The sequence below is a fragment of the Nannospalax galili genome, unplaced genomic scaffold (assembly GCF_000622305.1).
Source record: "Nannospalax galili isolate Female #2095 unplaced genomic scaffold, S.galili_v1.0 scaffold3450, whole genome shotgun sequence".
Taxonomy (NCBI): Eukaryota; Metazoa; Chordata; class Mammalia; order Rodentia; family Spalacidae; genus Nannospalax; species Nannospalax galili.
The window spans coordinates 183,413-198,809 of NW_008328096.1; the positions used below are offsets into that span (position 1 = coordinate 183,413).

Below are 15,397 nucleotides of genomic sequence, written 5' to 3' on the forward strand. Positions count from 1 at the left end.
CTCCTCCTCCTCCTCCTCCCTTACCCTTCTCCTCCTCCCACCTTCTCCTCCTCCAAAGTTCTGCTTATGTAGTCCAAGCTGCTGTTAAACCAGAAATCCTTCTGCCTCAGCCTCCCCAGTGCTGGGATTAGAGGCATGTGCTGCCATGCCAAACCCATACGTTCTTACTGTTTTTCCTTGCCCCGTTTTATGGAGACAGGAGCTCTCAATGTAGCCCAGGCTGACCTCAAACTTCTAATCATCTGCCTTCAAGTCCTGGGATTACACATACGCACAAGTAAGACTAGCCAGATGTTCAAGTCAAAATGTGGAAGAATGGCTGAGAGGCTCCTCTTTACATAAAGGAAAAGATCCCAGACCACACGCAGACAGATCTGATGAGCGGCCTCCTGTCGGACAATGTTGCTGCTTGTCCTGTTGTTAGGACTGGACTTCGCTGCACCTCCTTAGCCACTTCTGCTCCAAGAACTCTTCCTTTTAATGTTGCTTCTCCAAAAACCTGTTGCTGCTTCTTTTTTCCACTGGCCTTTGCCAGTGAAGTGGAGAACTGGCTGGATCGTGTTTCCCTGCTGTCCGCTTTTGAACTGAAGTATCAGGTGTGCGACTCTCTTGATGGGGTTTGGTTCCCATATTTGTGCCTTAACTTCAAAGCTGGCCAGGGGAAGTGTTTTATGACTTCATCTGGAAGGAAGTGGGACTTCCACGGGAAGGGAGATTTCACAGTACTCTAGTCTCCAAATCTGACCAACACCTAGAAAATGTAATCAGTGTCTACATCAAACACCGTGTGGTGCTGTGTGCTGTGACCTCCATGGGCAAGAACTTCAGTTTATGGCTTATATCAGAGGTTCTTAGAGCCCCCATAACTCAACAGCTTACCCCATAAATAAAGTAACTTGCAGCAAACTTGTTTTTCTACATGCCAGCCTGAAGCACAACAATCTGTCCTTCCCATGGTCTGACCTTGCTTGCTAAGACCAGCAAAATCCCTTATAAGGGCGGGGATGAGGTGCACATCAATGTCACTTTCCCAGCTGCTGGCTCTGTCTTAGGGCCTTAGGGCCCCTGAGTCTATAGTCACCTCTGCCACTTTCAAACTAGATAGTAAGCTGGGAATAGTGGCACACACCTTTAATCCAAGCACATGGGAGGTAGAGGCAGTCTGAGCTCTGTGAGATTGAGGCCAGCCTGGTCTACATAGCAAATTCCAGCGCAGCTAGGGCTACATAGTGAGACTGTATCTCAGAATAAATAAATAAATAAAATTGAATAGTGCTCTAAGCACTAAAATAAGAGTTTTACAGGCAGGGATGTTGGTGACTTTGGGGAAACACAACTTTCAGTAGCCTCCACAGCTGTGCAATGAGCTCATGTTGCTCATGGAGATGAATTGTATGAGTCATGCTTTGGACTGTTAGCGCTGTACCTCTTTGCAGGTAGATATTAATGTGCCCCCAGGAAAGTCATGCAACACCTGGTATCCAAATAGGGATCCAACAGACCCAAAGATGAGTCAGGCTGGGGCATCCATGGGGGAAATCCTGAGGTGGCTGTTCTCTGTGTGGCATGCAGTGGCTCACCTCGTGGATGAGTGTGGTCTGCTGTGTGGGTCGGAGGGTCCCTTCAAATGGCTAACGGACTAGAGAACACACTACACTGTAAACCCCAGGACAGTCACATGGGATGGGTGCAGGAGAATTGTGTCATCGGTTGTGTGGTCCCTGTTCTAGGTGGAGAACATCCAGTTGAGGCTGCGCTGTCTGTCCTGTGAGAAACTGCTCCCTTCAAGAATATGTGAGTGACGTCCGCAGAGTGAGCTTCTGACTTCAGAGGGGGCAAAAGAAAAAGCCCTATGGAGTGAACTAGTGCTCTGGGACCAGCTGCCTCCACTGAGCCCACATCAAGTCTGCTGTCCAGCCTCCACCACTGGATTCTCCCCCTCCCTCCCTCCCTCCCTCTCTCTCTCGCTCTTCCTTCCTTCAAAGCTTCCTTCCTTCTTCCTTTTCTTTTTTGCTTCTCTTCTTTGATTTTATTTATTTCTCCACTCTTACCAGTTTAGGATTCTCCCCTGCCTAGGGAATGGAGCTGCCCACAGTGGGCTGGGTCTTCCCATGTCAATCAACATAACTAAGACAATTTCCCACAGAAACATCCACAGGCTACCCAATGTAGAAAATCCCTTATTGAGACACTCTTCCCAGATGATTGGAGATTGTGTTAAGTTGATGATCAAAGCTGGGCATCACAGGTGGGATTGCCCAGATTGTATGCCAGTGATAGCCACGCAGGGCAACCAGAAGCCCCATGTTGGATGGTCAATATATTGTCCCCTTACTAATGTGCAGACCACATGGACTCTGGTGGACACCAGGGCTTGGTACACTCTAATTCATACCAGTTTCCTAAATCATAGCAGGCACCACGCAGCTGTAAATGGACATAGACACAGGGTAGTGTAAGGAAAGAGGAGCAGGCTTACCCTGTGGGTGGGAAAACATCCTCTCCAGGATTATAACTCCCATCTCTTCCTATAAGAAGACAGCCTGGGGGTGGGTGCTTCTGTACACCACAATTGGAGAATTCCACTTGAGCATGCAAACTAAAATCAGTGGCTGGGCACATGGCGAGCCAGTGAAGCTGCCTGCCTCATACAAGGTAGTTAGTACCAAGCGATGTAGACAGCCAGTAGGATGTGTAGTGATCACAGCCACTGTCAAGAAATTGGAAAAGTTAAAAATCATCTGGTAGACCAAGAGCCCTTTAGCAGTTTGGTGTGGCCTCTAAAGAGTCCAGATGTCTCCACGGCATGGTGCAGTCTGCTGGGGGAGAACTGTCATCAGCAGTCCTGCTTGGCGATGGGCCTAGGGTGCTACACCGTCAGTGTGTGCAGTAATGGTTCAGTTAGTATAAGTACAACCAATTACATTCTGATTGGATCTTAGGCTTCATGAGAGGGAACCCATGTTTGGTTGTGAGCCTGGATGAAACCTGGGTCTGGAAAGTCAGATGTCCCAGGAGGGAAACTCTGCCATTTATTAAATGGATTTGATGTGCTAGTGAAACTGCTGTCTAAACAATTGCTTCTGTCAGCCACAGTCAGAGGAGCCTCTTCTTGCAATTGGAGACGACTACAGTTCAACCAGTAAGTCCAATTTCTGAAGACATGGTAAGCGCCCCCTCCCCATTCCAGTCAAGCAGGCATACTGTCTTCCTTCCTAAGTTAGAGCTGCTTTCTGGGGACCCTGGAATTGAAGTGAGGCCTTCTTAAATTTTTAAAAATTTATGTGTATGTCTGTGTGCCTAAATGACTTTATATGTACCACATCTGTGTACGTCTTTAAAATCCATGTTACCAGCCAGGCGTGGCGATGCATGCCTTTAATCCCAGCACTTGGGAGGCAGAGTCAGGCGGACCTCTTGTGAGTTTGAGACCAGCCTGGTCTACATAGGGAGTTCCAGGTTGGCTGGGGCTACAGGGAGACCCTGTCTCAAAGAGACTACCACCACCACCACCACGAAAAAATCATTATTACCAATATTTTGTTAGTTTACAAAGCATGAAAATTCTAGGTATCAGTTTGTTACCAGGTTCTAATTTTGTTACAGTATTATTACAAAGCATAGTTCCTAAAACACTGGAATTCTGAAATTTTCCATTTCCTTTATGTCACAGTGTGAATCCCACCTCAGTCCGTTGTGACTTAAAAGCTTGAATAATTTTTTTAAATGAACTATATCAATCTTGTGCCTGGTTTTATTTCTTTTTTTTGCCTTTGCTTCCTTGTGGCTCAGAGCCAACTATTTCTTGAGAGCTGGCTGATACATATGTGCCCTGCTATACTGGCTCTTTGAGAGAATCCAGAAAGTTCTGACTTGTGGAATGACTGATTTCAATTGCATAAATATTTTGATTACAGACACTATTAAGCTGCTAATGGTTAGCATCTGTCTTTCAAATTTTCTGAGTATTTTACAATGGGTCTGCAAACCAATACAAACCAGCTCCACATCATTCTTATAATTTGATTAATTTATTTAGTGGGTTGGGGTGTGTGTACACTTAATTTTATGTGCATGAGTGTTTTGTCTGTGTGTATGTTTGTACACCATGTATGTGTACCTTGTATGTGCATCATGTGTGTGTCCTGTGGCATCAGAGGGCAGAAGGTGTCGGAGCCCCTGAAACTGGAATTATGGAGAGTTGTTAGCCACCATGTGGGTGCTGGGAATCAAACCCGGGTCTTCTGCAAGTGTAGCCAGTGTTCTTAACTGCCAAGCCATCGCTCCAGTCTCATTAATTTTTAAAATATTCCTGTTGCATATTAGTTTTAGATTTTGGCTTTATTTATTTTCTTAATCTTATTTTCCCTTTGCCCCAGTTTATTGCTTTTTAAACCTTGTCTGATGGGGCTGGAGAGATGGCTCAGCAGTTAAAAGCACTGGCTGCTCTTGCAGAGGGCCGGGGTTTGGTTCCCAGTACCCATATGGCAGCTAAAAACTCCAGTTCCAGGGGAATCTGACGGCCTCCTCTGACCTCCTCAGACATTGCACAACATGGGTGCACTTACACATATGCAGGCAATACACTCATACACATAAAATAAAAAATAATAAAAATATTAAAAACCCTGCCTGCTTCCATATATCGTTACAAACTCATTTTGCAATGAGTGGTTAAGAACACAGTTATCTGGTCAATAAAAGAGTTAAGTCTTCAGTGTTTTTTTGGGGGGGGGCTGTTTTTGAGACAGGGTCTCTATGTAGCCCCAGCTGGCCTGGAACTCACTATATAGACCAGGCTGGCCTTGAACTCAGAGATCCACCTGCTTCTGCCTCCCAAGTGCCTCCCGTGCACCATTACACCCGGCACAAGTCTTCAGATTTTAATAGGTTTAAATTTCAGTTCGGTTTTTGAGGTTTTTGCTGCTCAGGGTGTGTCACAGCCATGGTAGGCTCAGGGGTGACAGTGCACTCAGGTCAGGGAATCCCCGCCCCCACAGTGCTCAGTTTGGAGATTCCCCTACACTTTCCTGCCCACAGGGGTCCCTCCTCACTTCTTCTCACAGAAAGAGTGTTTGTTTTGGAGACTTCCGTCTTGGGCTAGTGCCCGGGCATCTGGGCACCTGAAACTGTTTTCAGGGTGAGTGTGGGAGTTCTGACTCTCTTCACGTCCACCTGCTCTTGTTGACTTTCAGATCCTCCAGTCTTGTTTTTGAATCCTAGTAAGTCATCATGGGAGAGACAGACTCTTAAACTATTACTTAAAATTCAAAATAAACAGCAAGGCTAGGAACAACTTGAGTCAAGGCTAGGAACAACTTGAGTCATTGAGATTTTTAGATTCCCCCCACCCGCCACTTCCAAAGGTGTGCAACGTTTCTGAGTACTTACGCTTCCCTTTGATCCTGTTTGCATTTCGGCTTAATAAGCCTGTTAATTTGGTTGTTCATTTATTAGCAGAATGGCACTGAATGCTGGGGTACAAACTGCCTCAGAGATCACTCAACAATTTCTTTTGACAGAGGAGAAAACGAGGAAGTGATTTGTCCTGCCACTCAGGAAGTGCACAGCAAGATATGAACTCAGAACGTTTTAAATACAGTCACTGGGGCATCAGTAACAATTTACTAAATGAGGAGCAAAGATGCTGGCCTGGTTCTGCACCCTCCTCCGTGAGCTCCAGAATGTAGTTTTGTTTTTCTTTTCTCGCTCTGGGGATTGAACCCAGGACCTTGCACATGTAAAACACAAGCTCTACCAATGAGCTGCCCCCAGCAGGCCTCTGAGAATTTTTATGGTCTGCAACATATCTTTTTTAAACTTAAAAAAATTATTATTTTTATTTTATGTGTATGCGTGTATTCCCTGCATGTAGGTAAGTGCACCTGTGTCATGCAATGTCCTCGGAGGTCAGAAGAGGCTGTGGGATCCCCTGGGACTGGAGTTATGGACAGTTGTTAGCTGCCATGTGGGTGCTGGGATTCGAACCCCGGTCTTCTGCAAGAACAACTAGTGTTCTTAACCACTGAGCCATCTCTCCAGCCCCTGTCTGCAATATATCTTAAAGTTTTGTGAATGTGTGTGAATGTATGCTGTATACATGTATATATGTTCACATGCGTGCACATGTGTGTAGAGGTCAGAGGTTGATGTTGGATGTCACTCTACACTCTATTTTTTGAGACAGGGTCTCTCACTGAACTTGGAGCTCGAAGTTTCAGCTGCATTGGCTGGCCAGTGAGCACTAGGAATCCACCTGTTTCTGCCTCATCAAGGCTGTGATCATAGGCACGCAGGGCCATGCTTAGATTTTCACATGTGTGCTGGGGATTGGAACTCAGGTCTTTGTGCTTGCAAGGCAAGAATCTCACCAACTGAGCCCCCTCCTTAGCCATCGGTCTGCAATATTAACACTCAGTACACAGTAACTTCTCATCAATGGGGCTCTTTCTCCCTCTAGTTACTCCCCTCCCCTTTCTCTGGGAAAGACATTTTGGATCCGGGGTGCAGAGGAAGGACAGGCTGACATCTGGGAGTGAGGAAGCTCTCCCCTACACTTCATCTTTCTGACGCCCATTTCCCATCCATCACACCAGCTTCTGGTTCCATAAAGTTTATTACAAACAAGGAGGGAAGTCTGAGGCAGTCATTCATCGTAGAATTTTGGCAACTCGTCCCCCAGGATTACTCGGTGGTCCACACCAGCAGCTGTAATGGTAACCAGGTAGATGACACCCCCACTGGAGCCGTCCCGGCCCATGGCCAGAGCGATAGCTGCAGAGGGTTTCAAGTTGGAGAGAGAAGGAGCAGGCTTAGCTTCACTACTCCTTTCTTTGCCCTCTCGTCCATATGCCACTTTCACCCCACCCCAGGACCCCCACCCCGCAAGCTGGCCAGTTACCATCCGTGGTGAAACGCCGGCACTCCTCAGGAGACATGCCCGGCTTGTAAGCAGCATCCACATAACCGTAGATATAGGTGCTGCCAGAGCCACCGATGGCGAAGGGCTGTCGGATCAGCATTCCTCCCAGGGTTCCATACACCTGGGGAGAGGCATCCTCCAGTCAGACTGAAGGTCTGTCCAGGAGCTTCTTCCACTGGGCCGAGCAAGCAGGTGGTCTCCACCTGCAGTCCAGGGCCCAGAATCTCAACACTTGAGGCCGCAATGTGCTTTTAGGGCAAGCATCTCTGGAACTCATTGCTAGGCCGGCATGTGACCTCCACCTCCCTGTCGAGAGGAGAGGGGTACCCCAAGGTAGGGAGTGTTCCGGAAGGGACTCACTTGGCCCCCTTCACGTTGGTCCCAACCGGCTATCATGAGATGTGCTGACAAGTCTTCTCGATATTTGTAGGTGATATTCTTCACCACGTTTGCAGCAGCCAGGACAAGGGGAGGCTCCTCCAGTTCCAGCCTGAACAGGGTGTTGCGAATACGGGTCAGTAGGGTTTTCTTAAGTCCCACCTTCCCAGGCCACTATCATCACCTCTGCCAAGCTAAGATGTATTCTGCAGCTGCCGTAGCTCAGACTCCAGTTCTCTGCCCACATCCTCCGGGGAGCCACGGTCCCCCATCACCAATCAGCAAGAAGCTTTCAGTTGCTTTCCCTCTTTTTTTGTGCCCCACCCCCTCGCCTCCCAGTGATACAGCTCCTCTTTGGCCTTATGGGTAAAAGCAGATAAGCCTTTCTTTCCTTCCTAATGACCTTGATTTCTCATATGGCAACTGCCTGACATTACAGTGGATCCCGCCGCCATCTTCTTTCCAATTACAGTGGTTTATGCTTTTCAAATCACTGTGCGGGAGATAAGGTAGGTCCTATGAGCTCACAGATGCAGAACACAGAGACTCGAGTGCCAGGTCAAAACCAGCAAAAGCAGAGACTGAAACAGTGGCCCTGGAACAGGACCTGGTACAGGGATTTGTAGCTGGGAAGCTCCCGTGGGTGGACAGTCAGGACCCCCAGGGTTTCATACCCATGTAGCTCCAGCTGGTAGGCCGCCATGTCAGCCACGGCTTGGGCATCAGCAGCCGAGCCAGAGAGGGCACAATAGATCCGCTGGTGCAGGGGGGACAGTTTGTCGAACACCCGGTTCACCACAGCTTGTCTGTCGGGAAAGACAGTACCGATGAGTGGAAGGAAATTTTGAGGTTGGCTACCTGAGCTTATTTGAGAAGAAAAAGAGCTTGGCTTTCGATGCTTGGATTAAAGTCAGAAGGAAAAAGACATCCCAGACAAAGGACTCATTGTGCTAATCAAAATTAGACTTGCTGGGCTGGGGACATAGCTCAGTTGGTAGAGTGCTTACCCAGCATGCATGACATCCTGGATCTTATCCCCAGAATTACATTAAAGGGACATGGTGGCACACACCTTTAATCTTAGCACTCAGGAGGCAGAGGCAGGAGGATCAGCAGCTCAAGACCAGCTTTGGTTACATAGTAAATTCAAGGCCAGCCTGGGCTACCTGAGATTCTGTTTCAAACACCATCCTCCCCAAAATTAGACTTGTTTTTAGGCTTACATTTTATAACCAAGCAATACCTAATTAAGAAACACATGCCTCTTACCAATGCCTCTTTGCTATTAAATCATCTTGAGGGAGTTATATTCAACGGTATAAGAAATATTGATGTATCTCATATACTCACTTTGTATGTGAGGAAAATGACGGTGGGGAGCAGGGAGGGGACAAACAGTTCAAAATGAGATCAATGAGATCTGAGGTATCTGCTTGACAGAACCATCCTTTTCGTTCTAAACACAGATGGACAAGCCCCTCAAAAACTGACTTCTAGTTCCCCAAGACATTATCTCTTTCCACTCATCAGGCTGTGTAAACAATCAGACCCCCAGATCCTCCTCCATGATTTCAGAGGCCTGAGCACCTACCCTGCATTGTATTACAATAGCTTTCTGGAAAGTTCTGCCCCATTTCCCAAAAGCTACAGTTTCCCAGACTGTTTAAGAGTGGATTAGAGAAACGTACATCCAGGGCCCTCAGCTTCCTTCCCGACACAGACAGCTTTGCTGGGACTCACCCTGCAGACACCCGGGAGTCTGAGCCCACCACGACACCCCCATCAAACTCCACGGCCATAATGGTTGTCTGCAGAGAGACACAGAGTGTGAAATGTCAGAGAGGGAAGAGTCTCCATCCTTCATGTTAAAGAAGAGGAAAACAGTCACAGAGGCGGGAGGCAATGGGCCAAGGTCACACCGACCTTCAGCACAGAGCTGGCACACTCTGTCCTCCATTTTCTGTTTTGTTGTTTCAACCGCCTGCAGGGGGATGTCACAGCCTCGCTGTGGCACAACACAGCAAAGGACCATCTCCTCAGGCCCTGATGTCCCTAAGAGGAATCCTTTCCACTCTAAAGAAAAGTGGGAACCAGGCTGCGAGGGGCAGGAGATGGAGACTGAGGGCCAGAATGGGACAGGGGGGCAGACATTACCCTACGGTGGTGCAAAGGCCGAGTGAACTGACTCCAAGCACGAGCTCCTTGGGTACAAGGCAGTGGTGTAGACCTGACACAGTGAGTTACTGTGACATTAGAGAACGAGGCCAGGCCTTTCTTGGCCTGGAATCCTCCACCCTTACTCTATTAGAAGTGGGTTAAGTTCACAGGATAGTGAACGCATGGTGGAGGCCAGTGGTCAGCATGACCTGGAGCCAAGGCAGGAGGGACGGCAGACTAGAAGCTCCACTTAAGGAGTACCTGGTCCGGAGGTAAATAGGATCTCTGCGGCCAGGGGAAGAGATCTGCTGAGAGAGGAGCTGACTCCGGGGTTGGAGTGTGTGAGAGAGTGTGTGTGTGTGTGTGTGTGTGTGTGTGTGTGTGTCTGTCCCGGTCAAGAAAAGAATTAAGGAACAGTGAAAGAAGAGAAAAATATGTATTTCCCCCAATGCCTGTTGAGATTAACGGCACCTTATGTATTCGAGGTTCAACTGAGAAAAGTTATCAAGAAGAAATGCCTTATGTCAGGTCACTCAGGATTAATAGGCCTGGCACTAAAACCCAGGTCACACTCGGACCCCTTGCCTTGTTATGCTTCTTACCTTGCCCTGCTCCCTTGGTAGGGATGGGCATTTCCCAATGTATGAATGGTTTCTTAGGTCCCTTTCCACCACTCCACACCTTACTCTGGCCTCCAGGGATCCATCTCGAGTGCGCTGAGGACCAGAAAACGGCCAGCGACATTCTAGACTCTAGCCTTCTCAAAAAAATATTGCTCCAAGCTAAGAGTGTGGTTAGTGGCAGGCAGTGAGCAGAAACCAGCCACCCTTGGGGCTTCCAGCTGCTCCCGGCACCGGGCCTGGACACAGTAGACACGGGAGTGGGCGGAGGACTGTGCAGGCACCGCGGAGTACCTGGGCACAGCAGGACCTGTTGTTAGCACTCTGAGTGGAGGCTGTCTAGGGCCAGGTTACCAGGTTAGTCAACGACCATTATGATGAACGTAGAACATCATCTCTTTGCAGGGCCCTCAAGCCCCCCCCCCCATCTTGATTTAACCAGATCCACTGCGCAGACAGGAGCTAAAGCGAAAGTTCTTTGGAGCAGCTTCCCCCGCCTTGACGCTTCCGGCTAAGAACCAAAGCACTCCAGATCCCACCAGCTTCGCATGCCCGTTGCTCTCAGACCTCCCCCAAACACCCCACTTTAGAACCGGGACACCCCAAATTTGCTGTGGAGCGCAAGCACTGGGCGCCTCAAACTTCCCTTTACTCTTGGTCTCCTTATTCCCTTTCCAGCGCTTTCAGGGTTCCCTGGCCTCCCCACCGCTGACTCTCAGCCCGCAGACCCATTACCCCGGTGTGGACTTCTCCAGTCCGGGACAAGTCGGCGGTAGGCGCTCCAGCCCGCAGCATCCCAGCTGTGCGCTTGGGCTCAGGTTTCCAATCCGCGCGGAACCTGGCGCGCGGCGCACAGCCTGCAGCGGCAGCCCCGCCCCGTCTCCGCGCGCACTAGGGGGCGCAGGTCCTCTCCACCCCGCTGTGCGCCCTGAGCCAACCTGAGTCCGGCAGATCTGCCCAGAGACAGGTGACGAAAGAGTGTCCAGCCCTTAAGCTGGGGTGGGAGGGCCGCTAGCCAGGACCTCGGATCCGGTTTCCAAGCCAAAACAGTCTGGGCAGGCCATTTGCAGAGGGGGCGGGGCTAGAGAGTCGGCGGTTGCTTTCGATTTCTCTTTCCCCTAAACGCCTGTTCTTCCTACTAGCGCCACCAGCCTCAGCCGGTTCCTGGGACTTTCCAAGCGTGCCTCCCAGGCCCCGCCCTTCTACCCTCCCCGAGCCGCTGGTCCCCCTGCGCGCTGGGGAGCGTGGACCCGGGCAGCATCCTGGACAGACTCCTGTCCAGCAGGGACGGCGAGCGCCCCAGACCTGGACAGTGCCCGCGCCCCCATGGCTCTCCACGCGTGGCTGGGGACCGCGCTGCTGCTGCTTGCAGACTGGGTGCTGCTGCGGCCCGCGCTCCCTGGAATAGTCTCCGTGCTGGTTCCGAAGGAGTGGCCGCTGTTCTGGATCTGGGCGGTGGGCCTGAGCCGCTGGGCCGTGCTGGGACTGGGGGTGCACGGGGTCCTGAAGGCAAGTGGGCCCCACGAGGGAGAAACCGCAGGAACCCATGGATGGCTGGGTGCTTTGCAGCCGCTGGCGGCAGTGCTGGGCTTGGTCCTGCCGGTGCTTGCCTTGATCCGAGAGCTGGCCTCCTGGGTAGCCCTCCTTGATCATGACAGCACCAGACTTCTGCACTGGGGCAGTCGCCCGGAAGCCTTCGTCCTCGGCTATGTGGCCGCACTGTCTGCAGCCGCCCTATGGCACAAGTTGGGGGGCCTCTTGGTGGCCAGCAGCCAAGGGGCCGCTGGGGACTTGGTGCGTCGGCTACTAAGTTTCCTGGGCTCCGAGATGTGCTGCCTTCCGCTGGTTCTGGTTCTGCTGATCCTCTCCTGTGTTGGTAAGTGGGACTCAGGGCGAAAGGGAAGGCCACAGCCGGCTGGGCAGGAATCCAGTGAGCCTGTCAGAAAGAATGGAGTGGGCCTGGGAAGTGTGTCAGGGCCTAAGGTGATCACTTAGGTGGAGTGAGAAGAGTCCTGGCCCCAGAGGGAGTCCTAGAATCGATGTTGGGGCAGAACATCCCTCCCCATCCCTGACACTAGGGTTTTGCTCCACACCGCCATCTTTTTAAGCTACTGAAAGGTCTGGTGGGACAGCAACAGGTTGGTGAGCACCTGCAGCCTAGTCAGGCTTGGAACCATCGAGGTCTTCCTTCTGGGGAATGGTGAAGGAAGAGAGGCAGGGAGACGACAGTATGTCCAGTGCTGACCTGCTCAGACAGAATGTTTGTGACTGAGGTATCTCTTCTCTTTCCCCAGGGGAGATGGCCATTCCCTTCTTTACAGGCCGCCTCGCTGACTGGATTCTACCAGATAAGACAGCCCCTGCCTTCACCAGGAACATAACTCTGATGTCTGTGCTCACCATAGCCAGGTCTGGAGGCTGAGAATGGGGACCCTAAAACATGGGAGCTGGATGTTGGGCCTGTTGTTTAAAGTATATGAGGCTTTCTCTTGTTCCCCCCTGAGCACACCTTGACTCTCTGTCTCCCCAACTCTCTAGTGCAGTGTTGGAGTTCACCGGCGATGGGATTTATAACTACACTATGGGCTACTTGCACAGTCGTTTGCATGGAGAGGTGTTTCACGCTGTCCTGCGTCAGGAGACAGAGTTTTTCCTGCAGAACCAAACAGGTTTCTCATGAAACTTTTTCATTTGTATAATATACTGTATATCTCCACACATGCTCTTTTATTTTTAACCTTGACAGGCTACACACACACACACACACACACACACACACACACACACACACACACACATACCCTGCATTTAGTCCCCAGCGTTACATAAAACTGGGTGTGGTGGCACACCCCTGTAATCCTAGCACTTGGGAGATCAGAAGTTGAGGTTCAAGGTCATTCTGAGCTACACAGCTAGTCTGAGGCCAGTCTAGACTACATAAGTTCCTGTCTCAAAACCCAGGGTATTGTACATGTTAGGCCAGCACTCTATGTACTGAGCTACCGTCCCAACCCTCTTCTTCATGATATATAACATAGCGAAATATTTTCCTCTTTATCATAAGAAAAACTTAGCATTTTCACCCAGAAATTCCTCATGAATAGCAGCTACAGACTTTCAAGCCTGGAAATCTTGAGATCATAAAACCTAACTGCCTTACTTAAAGAGAAGTAAACCGAGTTCCAGAAACTAAATGCCAAAACTCGCATCGGCAAACATGGCAGAGACAAACTTGGGGTTAGACCTCAGCGTCTTGATTTCCAAATGTACTCCCTGGACTGCTTTGTCTGCCCCATATCTGCTGGGTGATCAGCCGCAGAACACAGACAACATAGGCACAGTCTTCGAGAAACATAAAGCTTTGAGAGAAATTCATATTACACCCATTTCTTTACAGGAAAACGTGGACCTTTTCTTGGCTCTCTCTTCTCTTCCCTCTCTTACCATGCATCCAAGTTCTCACACCTACACAGACCCCCACCTGCTTGCTGCAGCCTCCTTAGGACATGCCCACCCTGGAGCCGTGACTGTTTGCTAGCTCCGCGCTGTGAACCTCTCACTTGACTCTCTTGTCCCTAGGTTCTGTCACATCTCGGGTAACCGAGGACACATCCAAGGTGTGCGAGTCTATCAGTGACAAGCTGAATCTTCTGATGTGGTACCTGGTGCGAGGCCTGTGTCTCCTGGGGGTCATGTTCTGGGGGTCACCATCCCTCACCATGGTCACCTTGGCTGCCCTGCCTCTGCTTTTCCTTCTGCCTAAGAAGCTGGGGGAAAAGACCCAGGTATGTTCCTGGAATTGGTTCACCTTACACAGTGCCTCATCCCCCAGACTCAGTTTCTCTCGACTGTTTTCAATTTGGGTTCCCACTGCTTCTCTGTCGTCTGGGGCTCCCTGTCTCTTTGGCCTATGTGCCCACACTGTTCAACATCCCTCCCCATGTTCTCTGCCTTGTCTGTTAAATTCTGTCCACAGCCTGTCCTTAAGAATATGACTCCCAGGGCTGGAGAGATAATTCAATAGCTGAGAATACTTGTTGCTCTTGTAGAGGACCCAAGTTCAGTTACCCATGTTGGGCAGCTCACAACCATCTGTAACTCCAGCTCCAGGGGATCTGATGCCCTCTTCTGGACTCTGAAGGCACTGCAATCATGCATGTGCCATACACATTCACACACACACACACACACACACACACACACACACACACACAGAGACACAAATAAAAACAAAGAATAAATCCTAAAAAGGAATTTGATTCCCAGCCCATTCTGAATCAGTCCCCTCCCCTGCCTTGAGGGGAGGGCAGAACTGTACCCTTTTCTCTTCCTCTGTCCCTCTGCCTCTTGACTTTAATCTCCACACAGGTAGCCCAGATATTGGAGTTCCTTGTGGTTTGCAAGCCCTGTGTGATGTCTCTGGTCCATGTCTCCACAGTTACTGGCAGTACAGATTCAGGACTCTCTGGCAGAGTCCACCCAGGTGGCCGTTGAGGCCCTGTCAGCTATGCCCACAGTCCGGAGCTTTGCCAATGAGGAGGGAGAGGCCCAGAAGTTTCGCCAGAAACTGGAGGAGATGAAGACCCTAAACAAGAAGGAGGCCTTGGCCTATGTAGCCAACCTCTGGACCATCAGTGTGAGTACCTGAAGGCCACTGCTCATTCCCTGGTCTCCAAGATACCTCGGTTCTATTGTTCCCCAATCCTGCCTCTGTTCCTCCTTCAGTGGGGAATGGTTGGTTCTAGAAATCTGAAGCTTAACCACTCTACTCAGTGGAGTTAGCACTCAGTGTCCTTACTGCTGCTAACCGCTTCCTTGCCCGTGGTGCACAAAGTCCACTCAGCCCGGGCGCTAGAGCGACACCATGTCTCACAAACCCAGGGTCTTCCTTTGCCTTTCAGAGAGCCATAAATCCCTGTGTGTCTGCTTCATGCTGGAACTGTGGGAGTCATGGGAATACCAGAAGCCAGTGATCAGGGGCGTCTGCAACGTGGCCCCCAGAGAACTAAATCAGTAGTCAGAAGTTCCTGCTTGATGCTGCCATTAGCAGCACACCCAGGTTATCTTTACTGAGTCCATTTCTCCATTTTGAAAAATGAGAATAAAGTCTGTAATACCAGCACTCAGGAGGCCAAAACAGGAAGATCACTGTGAGTTCTAGGTCAGCCTGGGCTCCGCAGGCAAAGGTGCTTGTAGCCAAGCCTGATGACCTGAGTTTGCTCCCTAGAACCCACATGATGGAAGGAGAGGATGGGCTCTGGAAAGTTACCCTCTTCATTCACCCCCATACATAAAAAAAAGAAATAATGTAATAAAAAAA

General features: G+C 50.0%; 2 protein-coding genes across 2 annotated transcripts in view; one reads left to right on the forward strand and one right to left on the reverse strand.

Annotated features, from left to right (window-relative positions):
* Nucleotides 1-6,597: 6,597 nt before the first annotated feature.
* Nucleotides 6,598-10,994, reverse strand: Psmb9 (proteasome subunit beta 9). The gene is made up of 6 exons (XM_008850753.3): nucleotides 10,813-10,994; nucleotides 9,041-9,108; nucleotides 7,975-8,106; nucleotides 7,283-7,412; nucleotides 6,902-7,043; nucleotides 6,598-6,774 (listed from the first exon to the last, which is right to left on the reverse strand). The coding sequence occupies exons 1-6, from the start codon at nucleotides 10,870-10,872 to the stop codon at nucleotides 6,647-6,649; spliced, it is 660 nt and encodes a 219-aa protein (XP_008848975.1). The 5' UTR covers nucleotides 10,873-10,994; the 3' UTR covers nucleotides 6,598-6,646.
* A 206-nt stretch (nucleotides 10,995-11,200) lies between these two features.
* The window catches only part of Tap1 (transporter 1, ATP binding cassette subfamily B member), an 8,787-nt gene continuing 4,590 nt past the window's right edge, over nucleotides 11,201-15,397 (forward strand). Inside the window, exons 1-5 of the mRNA XM_029553682.1 lie at nucleotides 11,201-11,953; nucleotides 12,372-12,486; nucleotides 12,616-12,746; nucleotides 13,657-13,862; nucleotides 14,516-14,719. Of these exons, the coding sequence (XP_029409542.1) occupies nucleotides 11,404-11,953; nucleotides 12,372-12,486; nucleotides 12,616-12,746; nucleotides 13,657-13,862; nucleotides 14,516-14,719 (1,206 nt within the window). The 5' untranslated portion in view covers nucleotides 11,201-11,403. The remainder of the gene's footprint in view (nucleotides 11,954-12,371; nucleotides 12,487-12,615; nucleotides 12,747-13,656; nucleotides 13,863-14,515; nucleotides 14,720-15,397) is intronic.

What these genes read in the sequence shown, in the direction of transcription:
- Psmb9 (XM_008850753.3), bottom strand. Translation starts at nt 10,872, where the DNA reads ATGCTGCGGGCTGGAGCGCCTACCGCCGACTTGTCCCGGACTGGAGAA. An exon ending in GACTCCCGGGTGTCTGCAGG is followed by an intron (nt 8,107 to 9,040) that starts GTGAGTCCCAGC and finishes CTTTCCCGACAG; the next exon opens with ACAAGCTGTGGTGAACCGGG. An exon ending in TACCAGCTGGAGCTACATGG is followed by an intron (nt 7,413 to 7,974) that starts GTATGAAACCCT and finishes CACCCTGTTCAG; the next exon opens with GCTGGAACTGGAGGAGCCTC.